Source organism: Ursus americanus, chromosome 21 (assembly GCF_024610735.1).
Source record: "Ursus americanus isolate L20-20 chromosome 21, mUrsAme1.1.p, whole genome shotgun sequence".
Taxonomy (NCBI): Eukaryota; Metazoa; Chordata; class Mammalia; order Carnivora; family Ursidae; genus Ursus; species Ursus americanus.
The window spans coordinates 46,349,325-46,365,799 of NC_142147.1; the positions used below are offsets into that span (position 1 = coordinate 46,349,325).

Here is a 16,475-nt window from a genome sequence, read left to right on the forward strand (position 1 = left end):
GACAAATCAGAGAGCAAGGGGAGGAAAGGTCTGCTGACATGTAGTGGGGGAGTTCAGGCACAGATCAGGGATTTGCTTGTGGGAAATATCTTCTTCTAGGCTCCTTTCTGAAAGCCAGACAGACCTTCACCACAGCATCAGTGCAGATGCTCTAGGGAACCACTTACCAGAGACTGTGATAGTCTTGACTGTGGTCTTACTGAGGCGAGTGCCAGAGTTAGAGGCGATGCAGGTATAGGCTCCACGATGATTCAAAGTTAGGTTGGGGATAAAGAGCTCCTGTGTGAATGGCTGGGGCCTCCCATTGACAAGCCAAGAGTACCGTGCAGGTGGGTTAGAGGCTGCATGGCAGGAGAGCCTGAGGCTGGCCCCTGGACGGTAATAGGAGTCTGAGGGGGAAATGGTGGGGGCGTCCGGGCCATCTGGAGCAAACAGAATAAAACCACAGGTGATGTAATCCGAGGGAAGGGGAAGCTCCTGGTCTGTATTAGGGCCACAGTGTCCCTCTGAGCTGGGTCCCAACCTTGTATGAAAAAGTCCCAACCAGAAGCCTCCTGTGATCACTGAGCTTGGGTCTGAGATAGTCACCTGTGTCCCCTCACAGGCTGGTGACCCTCTCAGGGAGGAACAGCCGGTCCCCTCCTCATCTTGACTTAGGCTGAGTCTGCCCACGTTTGCCTGGGACAATAAGCCATGGCCAGCCTGGGGGTCCGACTGAGAGTCATGGACTCGGACCCCAGAAGGATGGATGTGGCCTGGCCTCTGGCAGTGTGGATTTGGGCTGGCAGCGTGGGCCAGGTAGGAAGGGAAGTTACTCACAGAGAACATTCAGGGTGAATGGGTCACTACGACCGGCACTCGCTGGGTTCCGGGTCTCACACTCATAGGGTCCTGTGTCATGTCTTGTGACACGGTGTATAGTGAGAGTCCTGTTGTCCAGGGACAGCTCCAGTCTGGCACTGGCCGGGAGGCTCTTCCTGTTTACTGACCACAGGTAGCTTGTGCTCTGAGTCTGAGGTTCACACGTTAATACTACAGAATTTGCATTCTCCACGGGGTCAGAGATTTTCCGTGTGATGATGGGTTTGGGTAAATCCTCTGTGCAGGCAAGATAGAGAACATTGCCCTGTAAGGTACCTGTGTTTCCTTCCAAGCATCTTGAACCTGATTTGGCATCTCTCAGCTCTCAGCCAACCTGAGTCCTTCAAAGCATAGGGCAGGTCTGTGTATCTCAAGACAAACGCATAAGGATCTGAGCCTCACAGAAAGTAAAGCCCCTGCTCTATGTGTCTTATGCCACAGACTTTCTCCAATGTCAATTACAGAGCAGCACTGGGTCGTGGAAGACACAGGACAGAGTCACAGAGGGCCCCGGACCTCTCCTGGCTCTTCACTGACCTGACAGTCCAGCCTGGGGATGGGGTCTGAGCAGAAAGGACACCCGGGGACACCAGGAACAAGGCTGGAGGTCAGTTCAGTACTCAGGCCCCAGGTCCTGCAGGGAGCAGCTCTGCCCCACTGTTTGATAATGAGTGCCATGAGGCAGGGACCCCATCCATGGCAGAGCTGAGTCCAGTGACCAAGCAGAGAGCGAGGGGATGAGCAGGAAGCAGGGGTGGTGAGGGACGAATGACCCATCATCTCTTCAGAGAGGCATCCCGGGTGCAGCATCCTGGGAGCTCTGGCCACACAGGCTCCCTGCTCACAGCTGGAGAGACACCCACACTGCTCACTCCTTCCCTCCTAAACAAAAGCAACTGAGTTTGTTACACGTGGACCCTGGGCTGGTTTCAGGTGCAGAGTTGGGAGGAGAAGGCAAGTCCTTTCGCTGACACCCAGTGGGACCGAGAGCAGCACATCAGGAATCGATCCGATCTCAAGTGCAGCCCACGGAGGTGAGGATCGCCACCTGAGGGGTGGCCGGGTCATTCTGCGTCTGATTACTCATGCGGGTCGCATGATTGTCGAGTAAACACGGAGTGAGCCTCCATTTGCCCTCACAGCCCACACCTGCATCCCTCCCTCTGATGGAGGAGAGGAGGGTGCTGTGTCTGCACACAGAATCCGGGGAACTCTGATCTGCTGTCATCAGTCTGTGTGACCCTGATTCAGTGACTGTGTCTCCCTGTGCCTCAGTTTCCACTTAAATCAGTAGGAATAACGATAAATGATCTCTACTTGCCATCCCTGTGAAATTAACCTTTAAATGAACCCAAATCCCTGACCTCAATCTGGTCTGTAGCAGCTGGCCAATCAAATGGCATCGTGTCTGCTCCTCTCCACAAGCGAAGTCCCCTGGGCCTGATTCTTGGTGGAAGAGGAGCCCCCAAGTGCGTCTGTCTGCTGTGTTCCTCTCTGGGGGTGCTGACCTTCCTCTGCAGTCCCCCAAGTCCCCCACAGCACTTGGCTAACGGACTGGGGGCTTTTTACGTGTGTGCTGTCCATGCTGAGTCTCAGGTGAAGGACCAGGCTCTGCCCTCCCCAGATGTGGCCCTTGAGACTGAGCACTGGCTGCTGAGCAGCTCGGGCAGCCGGGAAATGGTTGCTCCCAGTCAGCTCTGCCCAGGAGCCACCCCATCCTGGCACAGACCCCCAGGCTCACTAGGATCTGGAGCCCCAAGGCAGTGGTCTGGGCAGGGGCTTTCTGGGCTGAGCTCTGGGGAGGATCCCAGGGCCCCTCAGGCCTGGTCCTAACTGACCCCTGCAGGGTCTTTCTCAGATGATCCCAGAGTCTGGATCCCGAAAAAGGAATTCCGACCCTGGGAAGTTTGTCTCCAGTGCGTGTGTCCCACACTAATTGTCAAACCTCCTCTCGGGACATAATGCCGAGGGGGATGGAGGTCCCGTCTAGGCCTGTGAGTCCCGTGTGTGTGACGTAGAATTCACCCCACACAACACCAGAGGTGAGAGAGGGCTTACTCACGGAATACGCGGATTTGTCCTGTTCCTTGTTCCACTTGAGCATTTCTCGTCACAGTTTGTAGGGTGTAGTTTCCTGTGTCCTTCAGGGTGACTCTCTGGAACAGCAGGGACCCATTGGGGTATATTGTCTCTCTGCCGCTGTGTGCAGGCCCTGGGGTAGTTACTTGTGTGTCTACTACATATAATAGAATTTGATGGCTGGTGTTTGCAGTTTCCCCTCTGAACCAGTTACAGCCTAGAAGATCCCCAGGCAGACTGTGGGCTCGCAGAAGAACGTCCTTCCCTTCGGCAGCATCGGGCGGCACCGATTCCACAGTGAGTTGGGCAGTGGTGGGCGGGTTCCAGAAGGTTAAGAGTGAGACTAGGAGGGAAGAGGGGAGACGGATCAGTATTTGCACCGATGTGTCAGGAGGGAAAGCTGGAGCCCTGGACTCAGAGCAGGTTTAATCCCCCAGCCTCGGGGTGTGTGTGTTAGTGTGCACGTGTGTGTGTGTGTGTGTGTGTGTGTGTGTGTGTCTCCTGCTGGTCAAGGTCAGCGGCATGACCACACTACTTCAGCGCCTCTGAACTTACGTCTTCAGAGTCCAACACTCTTCCTCACATGTCTGTCGCTCACTCCCTCCCTGCCCTCGGATTCCTGCTCACACTCAGGGGGTCCTGGGGAGAGACCTGCCCTGACAGCATCCTCTAAAGACCCTCTGTCTTCACGTTCTGACCTTTCCCTGCTCTGTCCCTTCCTGGTGCTTGTCAGTACCTGACCTCACATTCTAGATGTCTCTGCATGTCTGTCTCCCCATAGAACTGAGCTCGGGGAGGACAAGGACTCCTCTGATCTGTGCTGTACCCCAGTGGTGGGGCAGGCTGCAAACACCTGGGGCTGCATGAATGTGCCCCAGTATCCTCTGCATCTGGCGTTTATCTGTCAGGATCTAAGGTTGGTGGGAAGGGGCAGCGATTAGGGTCCCTGGTTGTTGTTACCATAAGTTTTCCAAATTCAGTCCTCAGTGATGAGTAACTTAGGAAACAGTCCTTCCCTTACCACTTCCAGATCATGAGATTTTCCCGTTGCTGAGCCGGCTCCCCAGTCCTGCCCTGCTCCCCTGTCCTCTCTCAGAGCCCTGTCCTCTCCAGGAGACCCCAGCCCCCCTCTGTCTCCCATCCTCCTGCTCCCTCCCAGGGATCATCCCTCTCACCTGCCAGCAGGAGCTTCTGCCAGGGGACACGTGTTCCTCGGGAAGGGGCCGAGGGGGGCTCCATGGTGCCTGCTGCCCGCTCTGTCCCTCCCTCTGTGAGAAGAGCTTCTGCTCCAGAAACGCTTAGGAGCACTGCTGTCCTGTCCTGTCAGCTCTGCTGTCCTTCCTCCCTCTGTGCTGAGGGGCCTCTGGGAGCAGGAGTTCTGGGCGGGGTCACGTGGCCAGGGGGCGGGGTCTCTGCCAGGTCCCCTTCCCCCCATTAGCCACCCTTCCCCTGAATCCCTTGTCCCCTTCTTCCCCTTTCATTTCTGTCTACACTGCGGTTCCCTGGGAACTGCTGAGGCCTCTCCCTCTTCACCTGTGATTTCCCACCATATGTGAGAGCGCGCACACGCCCTTGTTTGGACAAACACAAGGCTGTGGCGTTCGGTCTAGTGACCCCCACAGCTCAGAGGCACAGTGCAGGGTCAGTGCCCCCACAGCCCTCTCTCCTCCCCGTGTGGCTTTCCCTTCAGAGCAGGAGCCTGGGGGCTGCCTCAGGAACTCTCGTCACAGGGATGTCACCCCCACTGTGGCGCTGGTCACCTGTGGAACTTTATCAAGACTGAATGCCCAGGTGAAACCTAGAAATGCTGCTTCAGCAGATGCCCAGCCAGGCAGAGACCCCATGATGTGGGGGTGGGGCCGCCTCTCCCTCTCCTGTGCCCACGGAGATTCTGCAGATCCTGTGAAAATACAGATTCTGACTCAGCGGGTGTGGTGTGGACCCCAGAGTGGCCCTCTAACAGGCTCCCAGGTGATGCTGGTCATCCCAGCCCGGGGAGCACACTGTGAATAGCCAGACTGAGGGGGGCCCGGTTCCCTTAGAGGATGGCCCTTCTCCCTACTCCCAGTTGGCCTCAGCTGTGTCCTGGCCTTGAGTCTTGGGCACCACACACAGCCCCAGGGTCCCCAAATCCAGGGGATTATTTCCATTTGTAACAGAGAAGCCCAGCTGGGTACCAGTCTCCCCAGTGTTCTCACAGGCTCTGGGGAGGTTGGATTGACTTCTGGCAGCAAGGTCCCAGAGATGACTCTGGGGGTGAGAAAGGGGCAGGCCGGGTGATGACTGGTGAGGGACCCACGGTCCATCCCTGTGTGTCCCCAGCCCGCCCTCTGGTTCCAGGGCCAGAGACCCAGGACCAGGTGTCTCAGGAGCTAGTTCTCAGGCGGGAAGGGGGTTTACCTGCGTGTCCTGGGAAGAGTGGAGGTGGTGGGAGGTCAGGTGGCTGGGACTCCTAGGAAGATTTTTAGAAGACCCTCTGTCTCCGTGTCTGTTGGCTGAACTGTGGCCTAGAGACTGTCCATGTGCTCCTGAGCGTCCTGGGAAGCCCATGTCCTCTGCCTGGGGGACTTTCCTGTGGTTACCCTGCCTCTCCCATGAGTGATGTCAGGCAGGGAATGGGGAGCTGCACAGGGCCTCTGACAGATCAGGATGGTTCTAGGGCCCTAGAAGGAGCGGGCAGGACAGAACAGACACTTGGGAGGGACCCAGAAGCGTCTCTTGGAGAAAAGGATGGAAACCAGGCTCCCCCTCCACCTTCTTAGCCAAAGCCAGCTTCAGGGTTTATTTTCCTGTGTGTTTGCATGTCCCTATGTCGCCCCCTGGAGGCGATGCTGAGGGGCTGCCCAGGAATGCTGACCAGATTCCAAAGGTCTGAGGGGCCCTGAGTCCTGGGCAGAGGTGAGGGACTGGTCAGCCCAGGCCCTGGTCCTTGTGGGTCCTAGACTGCCTGACTCCATCCCAGAGCAGCATGAGCCCAGGGAGAGGACAGGCACTGTTGAAGATTCCTGATCCTGTGTCAGGAGAACTGTCCACCTAGAAGGATGTGCTCCCTCAGCAGGACCTCTCTGTCCTCGAGATTTCAAGGAATGACCTAGCAGGGGTCTCTTGAGACTTTGGGGAAAAGGCACTGGCCTGGGGGAGTGAGCACCACAATGCCCTGTCTCCCCATCGCAGCGGGCAGGGGGGACACTTGATTACATCCAAGTCATCTCTGTCCCTGTCTCTCCTCTGCTCTAGGTCTCCCCACAGGATCCAGGAGCTGGAGCAGCTCCACCCAGAGACACAGCTGAGGGATCCCAGGGCTGCCTCTGTTAAAGGGAGGAGACCCTCAGCCCCAGGGAAACACAGGCAGATCTGGGTTCTCCTGTCCCGCCTGCCCGGGAAGTTCCCCTCATTCCCCAGGACTCCTTGGGCTGCTGAGAAATCTTCAGGGGGACATAGCAGCTGTCCCCACAGACCAGGGGCCTCAGGATGAAGACTTGCCTCCTGATGTCTTTGGAGGTCAGGGTAGGGCTCTGAGCTCCCCTGGTCATAACTGCACCTGGGCTGGTGATCCAGAATCTGTGCCAGGTTGGATCTCTGAGAGAAGAGGAAGGACACAGGCTGCCCATCCAGGCCCTCCAGGGAGAAAAGTAGGGCACAAGACAGAGATGGGAGGGGGTGTCTGTGTTTTGGGAATGAATGAGGATCTGATCTCTAACTGTAGGAGGCCCCTGTCTTCCCTCCTGAATCTAGGAGGGTGAAAGGCCAGACAGCCTTACAGGGACAGCCTCCGGCACATGCTGGCCTCCTCCCATGTTGATGCCAGTGCCCTGGGTCTGCAGGGAAGAGGCTATGACCCCAGGATCACATGGTGGGGGACATTGTGGGGATTCCCTCATGCATTTAAGGAGTATTTACTGGGAATCTGTTTTGTGTCAGGCCCTGGGCTGGATCCTGGGAATCCAGAGAGAACAGGACAGATGTGGCCCTGGACTCGTGGGGTTTACCCTGTAACAGGGCCACAGGCACTCAGGAAACCGTGGCACTGAGCAGTCATTATAATCGGGAGCAGGGCCAGGAAGGGAAAGTGTCCGGTGGGTCTGGAGCATGTCACGGGGTCTCAGCTGATGGGGGGGGTCACATGGAGCCCTCCTGAGAAAGGGACCTAATGGTGAGTGGACCGTCGCCCCTCGAATGACAGAGGGTGTGGAGGGATGAGCTGCCCACAGAGGGACCAGGGTAGATGCCTGGCTGGCCAGAGGGGCTGACGGGGTCCAGTGTGGGGAGCCTGGAGAGCCAGGAGGACTGTAACTGAGTGAGGCTGGGGAGGGTCAGACCCTGCTGGGCTGTGGGCAGGCGGAGGAAGCCTCCAGGCTGCGGAGCGCTCTGCCGCCCTCTGGTGGACTGTGTAGGATATGTGGAAGAAAAAGTCCTGTTACCCAGTTATTTTTTAAAATTTGTACATTAAGTAATATTTCATATATGTACGTACAATTTTAACAACTTTATTGAGTTATAGTTGACATATAAGAAATCCAACTTATTGAAAGTATACAATTTAATTTAATACGTTTTGCCATGTGCTTGTAGAGAAGTCATTCCTACGTGAATATCATGACTATGTCCCTTCCTCTGGAAATCTCCTCATGTCGTCTTTATTCTGTCCATTTTGCTACCTCTGACCCTCCTTCCCCATATTCCTATGAAACCTTACATTTGCTTTTGTTGTTATAGATTAGTGTACAGTTTTTAGAATTTTGAAAATTGGAATTAAGTACAGTTTGGGACCGGGTTGAATTCTTTACTCAGCATCCTTTTAAAAAATTTAACCCATTGCTACATGTTATTGTATGTAACCACAGTTTTTTCTTTTTTACGCCTTAGTTGTAATACATGGGAAGGATGCAGAAAGGTATTAATTTTTGTTTGTTTTCTCACTTGTTTATGGATATTTCTGTTGTTTTCAACTCTGGGCTGCTACAAGTAGACCTGCCAGGACCTTTTTTTTTTTTTTTAAGATTTAATTTATTTATTTGTCAGGGAAAGAAAGAAGGAGGGAGGGGCTGGCAGAGGGAGATGCCTCTGGACTCGATGCCAGGACCCTGGGATCATGACCCAAGCTGAAGGCAGACGCTTAACCAACTGAGCCACCCAGATGTTCCGAACTGCCAAGAACATTTGTGCGTGAGTCTTTGAAGTGGGCGTGTGCTTTCAATTCTCTGGGGTAGAGTTCCACCCAGGAGTGCAGTGAGGGGATCGCTGAAGAGGCACACCTTTCATCTTTTGAAGAACAGGCTACACTGTTTTCCAAAGGAGTTGCAATTTTACTTCCTCACTAGCGCTGTGGGAGGGTTCCACTTGCCCCCCATCTTCAACAACACGTAGATTGGAAAGTTTTTTTTTTTACTATTTTAGCTGGTCTACCATATGTGAAGTGGCATCTCAGTGTGGTGTTTGTTTTGGCTTTGACTGTGAAAACATTTTCCATTTTCTTTTATCATTCGTTTACTTTATTAAGAGCTCATATGAGATCTAGCCTCTCAATAGTGTCCCTTTATATGTATAGACTGCATGTTCCCCAGCCATTCATCTGTCGATGGACATTCAGGTTGTTTCCATATCTCGGCTACTGGGAATACTGCAATGAGCACAGGTGCTAAACTCCTCAGATCTTGATTTCAGTTCTTCTGGAGAAATACCCAGAAGTGGGGTTGCTGGGTCTTAGTGTAGTTGGATCTAATTATTTGAGGAACCTCCATACAATTTTCAGAGTGGCCGCACCAGTTTGCATTCTCTGCAAAAGGCTGCAAGGGTCTCACTTTCCCAACATCCTCACCAACACTTGTCTTTTTTTTTTCTTTCAATAATAGCACTTGCAACATGTGTGTGGTAATACCTCATGATGGTTTAGATTTGAATTTCCCTTTTTTCGTACATCTATTTGCTATAGAAATAATGTCCACTCAAGACTTCAACCCATTAAAATCAGGTTATTTGTTTGTTGTGTTTTACTATCTGGTTGAAGGAGTTCCTTACATATGTTGGATATTAACCCCTTATCTGATCCATGGTTTGAAAAGATTCTCTCCCATTAGGCTGGTTGCCTTTTCATTGTGTTGATGGTTTCCTTTGCTGTGCAGAAGCTTCTTAGTTTGATAGAGTCAAATTTTGGATTTGTTGATTTTCCTTTCTGTTGCCTGTGCTTTGATATCACATGCATGAAGTCATCGCCAAGACCAATGTCATCAAGCTTTTCCCCTATGTGTTCTTTGAGGAGTTTTATGGTTTGGGGTCTCATATCTAAGTCATACCTCTATTTTGAGTTGATTTGTGTGTATGTGTACAGTGAATGTGTAATTTCATTCTTTTGCATGTGGATATCCACTTTTCCCAACATCGTTTGTCGAAGAGACTATCCTTTCCCACTGTGTATTCTTGACACCTTTGTCAAAGATCCTATGGTCATATATGCAGGAATTTACTGAGGGCTCTCTGTTCTGTTCCATTGTTCTGTCTCTCTGTCAATACTGTTACCTGACTGAGACTGGTTCCAAACTCAGGTTGTTGCTTACACCTCAAAAGTCAACACATGAGGGACAAGTGATGGTAGGTGAGGAAAGGTTGCTTTATTCAGGAAGCCAGCATGCTGGGAAGACAGTGGACCAATGTGTCAAAGATCATGTTCCCCGTCCAGGGGTTTGAGGGTGGAAGCTGGTTAAAAGGGAAAGGCATGAGAAAAGGGAGTGCGGCTGCCTGCAGGAGAAGCAGGTGGGCTGGTAGTATGTGGACATGACCCTGAACAGACTTGCTGGCACCCGGGGCAGCTGTTTTCCAATATAGGCAGGCCTTATTTCCTGGGAAAACTTGGTCCTTCACTCCTCGAGGCCCGTGGTCTGCAAAATCAAAGGAAAGTAAGTTAGTTCTACTACAGAAGTCATGGGACTTAGGTCAGCAAGCAAGGGGTGCACACGCTTGAAGCAAGTGAACCCTTAAACCTGGTAGGGTGCTGTCACAATGCCATACCCCTCTGATTACTGCGGTTTTGAAATGTAATTTGAAATCAGGAAGAGTGATGCCTCCAGCTTCGTTCTTCTTGCCCAAGATTTCTTTGGCTATTTGACATATTTTGTGGTTCCATCCGAATTGTAGAATTGCCCTTTGTCTTTCTCTGAAAAATGCTGGCGGGATTTTGATGGGGATCACCTTGCATCCGTAGGTCATGTTGCGTAGTATGGGTATTTTAACAGTATTAATTCTTCCAACCCATGGACAGGGGAGATCTTTTCATTTATCTGTTTGTGCTTCAATTTCTTTCATCAATGTCTCATGCTCTTCAGTCTGAAGATCTTTCTCCTCCTGGGTTACATTTAGCCCAAATTATTTTATTATTTCTTTGTTTTCTTTCTTTTTTTCAGAGAAGACCGAATTTCTTTACTTAGCTATAAACAAGTTAGTTGCAACATAATTTCTTTTCCACGTGGAGAGCATCTCAATAGGTTCTTTTTTTTTAAGATTTTATTTATTTGAGAGAGAGAGAGAGATAGCAAGAGAGAGAACACAAGCGAGGGGAGTCTGAGAGGGAGAAGCAGGCTTCCTGCCGAGCAGGGAGCCCGATGCGGGGCTCGATCCCAGGACCCTGGGATCACGACCCGAGCCGAAAACAGACGCTTAACGGCTAGGCACCCAGGCGCCTCTCTCAACAGGTTCTTGAACAGTAGGAAAACATTTGCTGTTCAATTTCATTATCTCCCACTGAAAGCATCCCAACAGAGTGAGAGTATCACAATATTTCTGTCCCACTCTAAGTATATTAAAGTACACTTGAAATCTTAAGTGTGTACCAATTCAGAAGCACAAGAAACTTCAAAAGCCATAGATGCAGAGTTGAGGAAGGTGAAGGCTGTGAATCCCCTTTCATTTAATGCATCCTTTATTTTGCATTCTTCACACATAAGCAGCAGTTCCTGCTATTCTCTGGACCGAAAAAGAGCAGATGGTCCAAGGAATGGAGTTTCCTCTGGCATTCTCCTAGGTATGACACCTTTGCAAAGCTAAATGCCAAGAGACCAGCAAGTGCATCTTTGGGCAGGGCTCCAAAACACCATGCTTTGTGTTCTTGGTGGTGGCAAATGGGGACCTTGGTCTTGCTTCCCATGAGTAGACACTGAAGCCATGGTGTCTGTCTTTGCTTCTCTTCTGCTTATTCCTTTACCCATAGTCTGCGGGGGTGGGGGTTGCGTCCCAGGCGGCATCCCTGGTGCCCATGGAGCAGAGCTCCCCTGCCTCTTCCACTATAGTCTGGACCACTCCCTGCCTCCCCAGGTGCCTGCTTCCACCCCTCAGTGTCCCATCAGAACAAAGCATTTCATTATTTCTGATGCCATTGGAAATGGGATGCTTTTATTTACTTTCCAGGTAGTTTGCCAAAGGTTTCTTTGTTAGTGTATAGAAATGCATGATTTCTGTAGACTGATTCTGCATCCTGCAGCGTCCTTAAATTTATTAGTTCTGACAGTTTTTTCATGGAGCCTTTGGAGTTTTCTGTATATAAGATCATGTCATCTACAAACAAAGAGAATTCTGCTTCTTTTCTGGCTCGAATGCCTTTTATTTCTTTTTCTTGCCTAATTGCTCTGGCTAAGACTCTCAGTACTATGCTGAATAGAAGTGGTGAGGATGAGCACCCTTGCCATGTTTCTGATTCTAATAGAGACGCTTTCAGCCTTTCATCACTGAGTATGATGTTAGCTGTGGGCCTGCCATAGACAGCGTTCATTCTGTTGAAATCCCATTTCTGGGTATTTCTCCAGAAGAACAGCAGGCAGAGAGTTTTCTAATCTTGTGATTTCTGTATACAAATTTGTCTTTGCACTAAAATTTCCCCCTGATTAGAAAGGGGAGCACCCCTGCATGTTGGTGGGAATGTAAACTGGTGCAGCCACTCTGGGACACAGCAGAAAGTTCCTCAAAAAGTTAAAAGTAGATCTACCAGTGATCCAGCAAGTGCTCGCCTAGGTATTTACCCAAAGGATACAAAAGTACTGATTCAAAGGGATACACGCACCTGATGCTTATAGCAGCATTATTTACAATAGCCAAGCTATGGACACAGCCCAAATGTCCATCAGTTGATGAATGGATAAAGACAATGTGGTGTGTGTGTGTGTGTGTATAAATTTTATATTTGAATATATTTATATTTATATTATTTTTATAATGTATATTAAATATATTAAATGTTATTAAATATTTAGATATATTTGATAATTAATATATTTTAAATTAAATATTAATTTATATAATTTATATATAATTAAATATATATTATTATTTATAAATACACACACAATGGAATATATATGTATATATAATATCTATAATGGAATGCTACTCAGCCACAAAAAAGAGTGATCTTTCATTTGCAACAATGTGGGTGGAGCTACAGTGTATTATGCTAAGTGAAATAAGTCAGTCAGGGAAAGAGAAATACCATATGATTCAGCCATGTGGAATTTAAGAAACAGCAAATTAGAATAGGGGAAAAAGAGAGAGAGGGAGAGAGGCAGACCAAGAAACAGACAATTATGGAGAACAAGCTGATGGTTGCCAGAGGGAAGGTGGGTGGGGGAATGAGTGAAATAGGGGAGGGCGATTAAGGAGAGCACCGGCTGCGATGAGCACCAGGTGATGTATGGAAGTGTCGAATCAGTATATTGTACTCCTAAAAGTAATAATACACTGTATGTCAACTAACCGGAATTTATTTTATTTTATTTTATTGTATTTTATTGTATTTTATTGTATTTTATTGTATTTTATTTATTTTTTTAAAGATTTTATTTATTTATTTGAGAGAGAAAGGGGGGAGGGAGCAGAAGCAGGGGAGAGGCAGAGGGAGAAGCAGACATCCTCCTGAGGAGGGAGCCCGATAGGAGGCTGGATCCCAAGACCCTGGGATTGTGACCTGAGCCAAAGTAAACCCTTAATTGACTGAGCCACTCAGGCGCCCCTGTTTTGTTGTATTTTTTGAATTTTAAAGATTTATTTTTTTGAGAGAGGGAAAGAGAGAGTGGGGGGTGGGGCAGAGGGAGAGGATCTCCAGCAAATTGCCCCTTAAGCACGGAGCCCCTCAAGGGGCTCAATCCCATGACCCCGAGATCACAACCCAACTGAAACCAGTAATCAGACTGCCAACCCACTGAGCCACCCAGGTGTCCCAACGAACTGGAATTTAAATAAAAACCTAAAACAATTGCCCACTGATCAATTTTTATGTCACCAAAATAGTTACACTAGCATAAGGTCTAGACAACCAATTAGGGTGTTCCTCTTGAAATGATGCATATACAACCCAAGAAGCATTCTTGCCACAAAAAATATAACCTGAATTGATTTAAGCTTTGAGATTTGTTTTCCAATCTGTAGGAAATACAGGGTTTAGAGAAGCAAGTGAAATGACACCATAGGAAACAAAGGAAGAATGTGGGTGTTCTACGAGACAACATGTCTGATCTGGTCTTTTCGAAAAGTCCATATCATGAAAAAAATTGAGACGGTAGGGGGACTGTTACAGAATGAAGTGTTTTGCTTTGAATTTTCAAAAATTGAACACACCCATGTATCTAGCAGCTAGATCAGGAAACAGAACATTGCTGGCACCCTAGAAGTGGCTGCCCTCTTCCATTTATAAATTTCTTTTTGTTAAAGATTTATTTATTTATTTATTTGACAGAGGGAGGGGGCAGTGGGAGAGGGAGAGAAATCCTCAGGCAGACTCCCCTGTGAGCTCGGGCCCAAGATGGGGATCAATCCCAGGACCCTGAGATCATGACCTGAGCTGAAAGCAAGAGCCGGCTCCTTAACCGACTGAGCCATCCAGGTGCCCCCCATTTATAAATTTCTAACATTGAATCACCTTTGCTTTGCTGGGACAATTAGAACTTAGTCACGGTGTACTGTCTGATTCTATATACTGTTGGATTTGGTCTGAGAATACCTTGTTTAGCATTTTTGCCTCTCTGTTCATGAATATGATTGGCCTGATATTTCCTCTTTTAGTACTTTTGTTGTTATTCCTATTTCAATATAAAGGTTATACTAACCTTGGAATGAGTTGGGGGGATATTCCCTCTCTATTCTATGGATGAATTTGTATGTTTTTGTGATGAAAATTCTGTGGAACTCTGAAAAAACTGTGTGGAACAGGAGACATTCCAGGGTGGAATTATAGTGCCAGTCCGACCAGGACCATGACTGTGATGCCAATGATGGACCCCACAGGGAGACCTGTGGTGCTTCTTCCATCTGAAATAAGAAGAGAAAAGGAGGGGAATGAGTCCAAAGTCAAATATGGGGAAACCAGGAAGGGCCGTGGGGGAAGGGCCTGGTTAAGAAGGAAGGAAAAGGCCATTGAGGTCTACTAGTGTGTGTGTGTTGTCACCACAGTGTTCCCACTCCCTCTACCAATGCATTTCTGTTCCTCACAATGAAACTCTAGACTTGCTTTAATCTTCACATTATCTCCCCACTCCCCGGGCCTGCAGTGGCATCCTGTTTGTTGTCCTCTCACATGATGCCTCTTCCCCTGTGTCTTCTGTTCCATCACCACTGATGATCTTACAGGGATGCCCTTAACTGTCCACTCTTTACTGAAGAAAGAGAATAACATTAGCTGTCTGCCTTTGAGTTTGGCTCTGTGTCAGGCATGTGGGAAATACTTTATGTTTATCTCATCTGCTACTTCCCTGCCCATGAGGGGGCTGGGTGTCATCCCCCCTGTGCAAAGTGAGCATCCGAGTGTGTAAAGGGCTTCAGTAAATCAGTGAAGGTCAGAGAGCTGGAACGTGATCAGACAACAGTTAATACCAATTCCCCAAGACATTACAGCTAGTAACAAAAACGTTAATAACAAAAGAACAATAGTTGCTAAGTTTGATTGATCTGTGCATGACTCTGTCTCAAGATTTCATCTCATGAATTCATAATAACAACCCTCACAACAGCCCTGAGATCCAGCTGTTCTTTCCAGTTTTAGAGATGAGGAAACTGAGGCTCAGCAGGTTGAACATCTTGCCCGTGGTCCAACAACTGGTACATATCAAACCAAGATGCTAACAAGATTCGTCTGATATCTGGGAATTTTATCCACATTGCCCTAGAGGCTCTGAAGGAGGCTCCCACCTCCTCCAGGCCTGCATCCATTTCACACCCCCTGCCACAATATATACAGGGAGGAAGGGGGAGAGGTCGAGGGTCACTCACAGCTCCCATCCAGCCTGATGCGGTCACTTTTGCTGTAACTAACCAGGTTGGAGTCCTCACACTGGTAATTCTCAGCATCCTCCCTCCTGACAAGGTCTATGGTGAGGGTGCTGTTGTCTTGAGAGAGAACCATTCTTTCCATGAACTTTAGACTCTGGCCATTGAAGAACCAGTGGATGGAGACCCAAGATTATTTGTGGAGCAGGTCAGGACCACAGAGTCCTTATGTTCTGTGACTATGGCATTGTTGGCCTGGACAAAGGGCTGAACCACTGGCTCTGTGGAGAAACACAGGAGGTGATGGAAAGAGAATGGGCCTGGTGACTGGGGCCACACTACTTCCTCTGAGATGCCAACCACTCCGAGGGTCCCAGCGAGCTCTGTAAAGGTGCCCCAGAGGATATGGCCCTGCTGTCTGCAGAAGGATTAGTGTCTTTGTCAGGTGACAATCTGTAAGGAGAGGGCTGTACCTCCCCCTCTGACCCTCAGTCATGTTTCTGCTCTGCCTGGATGTCTCTGTAGTATCAGCACCAGGAACCTCTTAACTCATGTGGCCAGCAGCCTCATTATTATGAGGAATTATTTCCCATGGACTTCTGTGTGATTTTCTTGAACTTTTGTGACTTTGAAAGATCAGGACTCATTCCTTATATACCTTTCCAATATGTTGGGGGAGGAGGACTCACAGCCCTTTTATCTCCGTGTCCAAGGCAGCTTCATGTAAAGTAGGGAAGCCATTTACACTGTTAAAATTTACTAGGGAATGAGAGCCACCTGCCCCATCTTCATTACCTTAGAAATCAAAGAGTTTTCACTCTACGGGATTTCTCACTCTGAAGAAGACTCTTACTTCCATATCCGTGAATTGACTCTCTCATGGTGAAAAACTCATGTAGAGAAGAGGTTACTGTATACAGAATACTGGCACCCTTACAAATAGAAGGAAACTACTGCAACGTAATAAAGGCCCCATAAGAAACACCCACAGCTAGCATCATCTCCATGATGCAACAGTGAACCTTTCTTCTAAGATCACATAGAAGATAAACATGCCACTTTCACTAACCATATTCAACACAGTACAGAAGTCCAGTCCAAAATAATTAGGAGGAAAAAACACAGAATACAACAAAATTGGAATGAATAAGTACATGTCTGCTTACAGATGACATGAAATTTTATGTACAAAATTCTGAAGGTTCCATAAAAAAACTGCTGAAATAATAAACAATTTCAACAACTTTGCAGGCTACAAAGTTAACATACAAAAATTACTATGTTCCTGACACTAA

At 48.7% G+C, this 16,475-nt stretch overlaps 1 protein-coding gene and 1 pseudogene across 1 annotated transcript in view; both read right to left on the reverse strand.

The window, feature by feature from the left end:
- LOC123778318 (cell adhesion molecule CEACAM5-like) overlaps positions 1 to 16,475 on the reverse strand; it is a 47,839-nt gene that overhangs the window by 10,864 nt on the left and 20,500 nt on the right. Inside the window, 2 exon segments of the mRNA XM_087870838.1 lie at positions 168 to 422; positions 820 to 1,098. Of these exon segments, the coding sequence (XP_087726964.1) occupies positions 168 to 422; positions 820 to 1,098 (534 nt within the window).
- Positions 9,542 to 14,022, reverse strand: LOC148108279 (OCIA domain-containing protein 2-like; annotated as a pseudogene).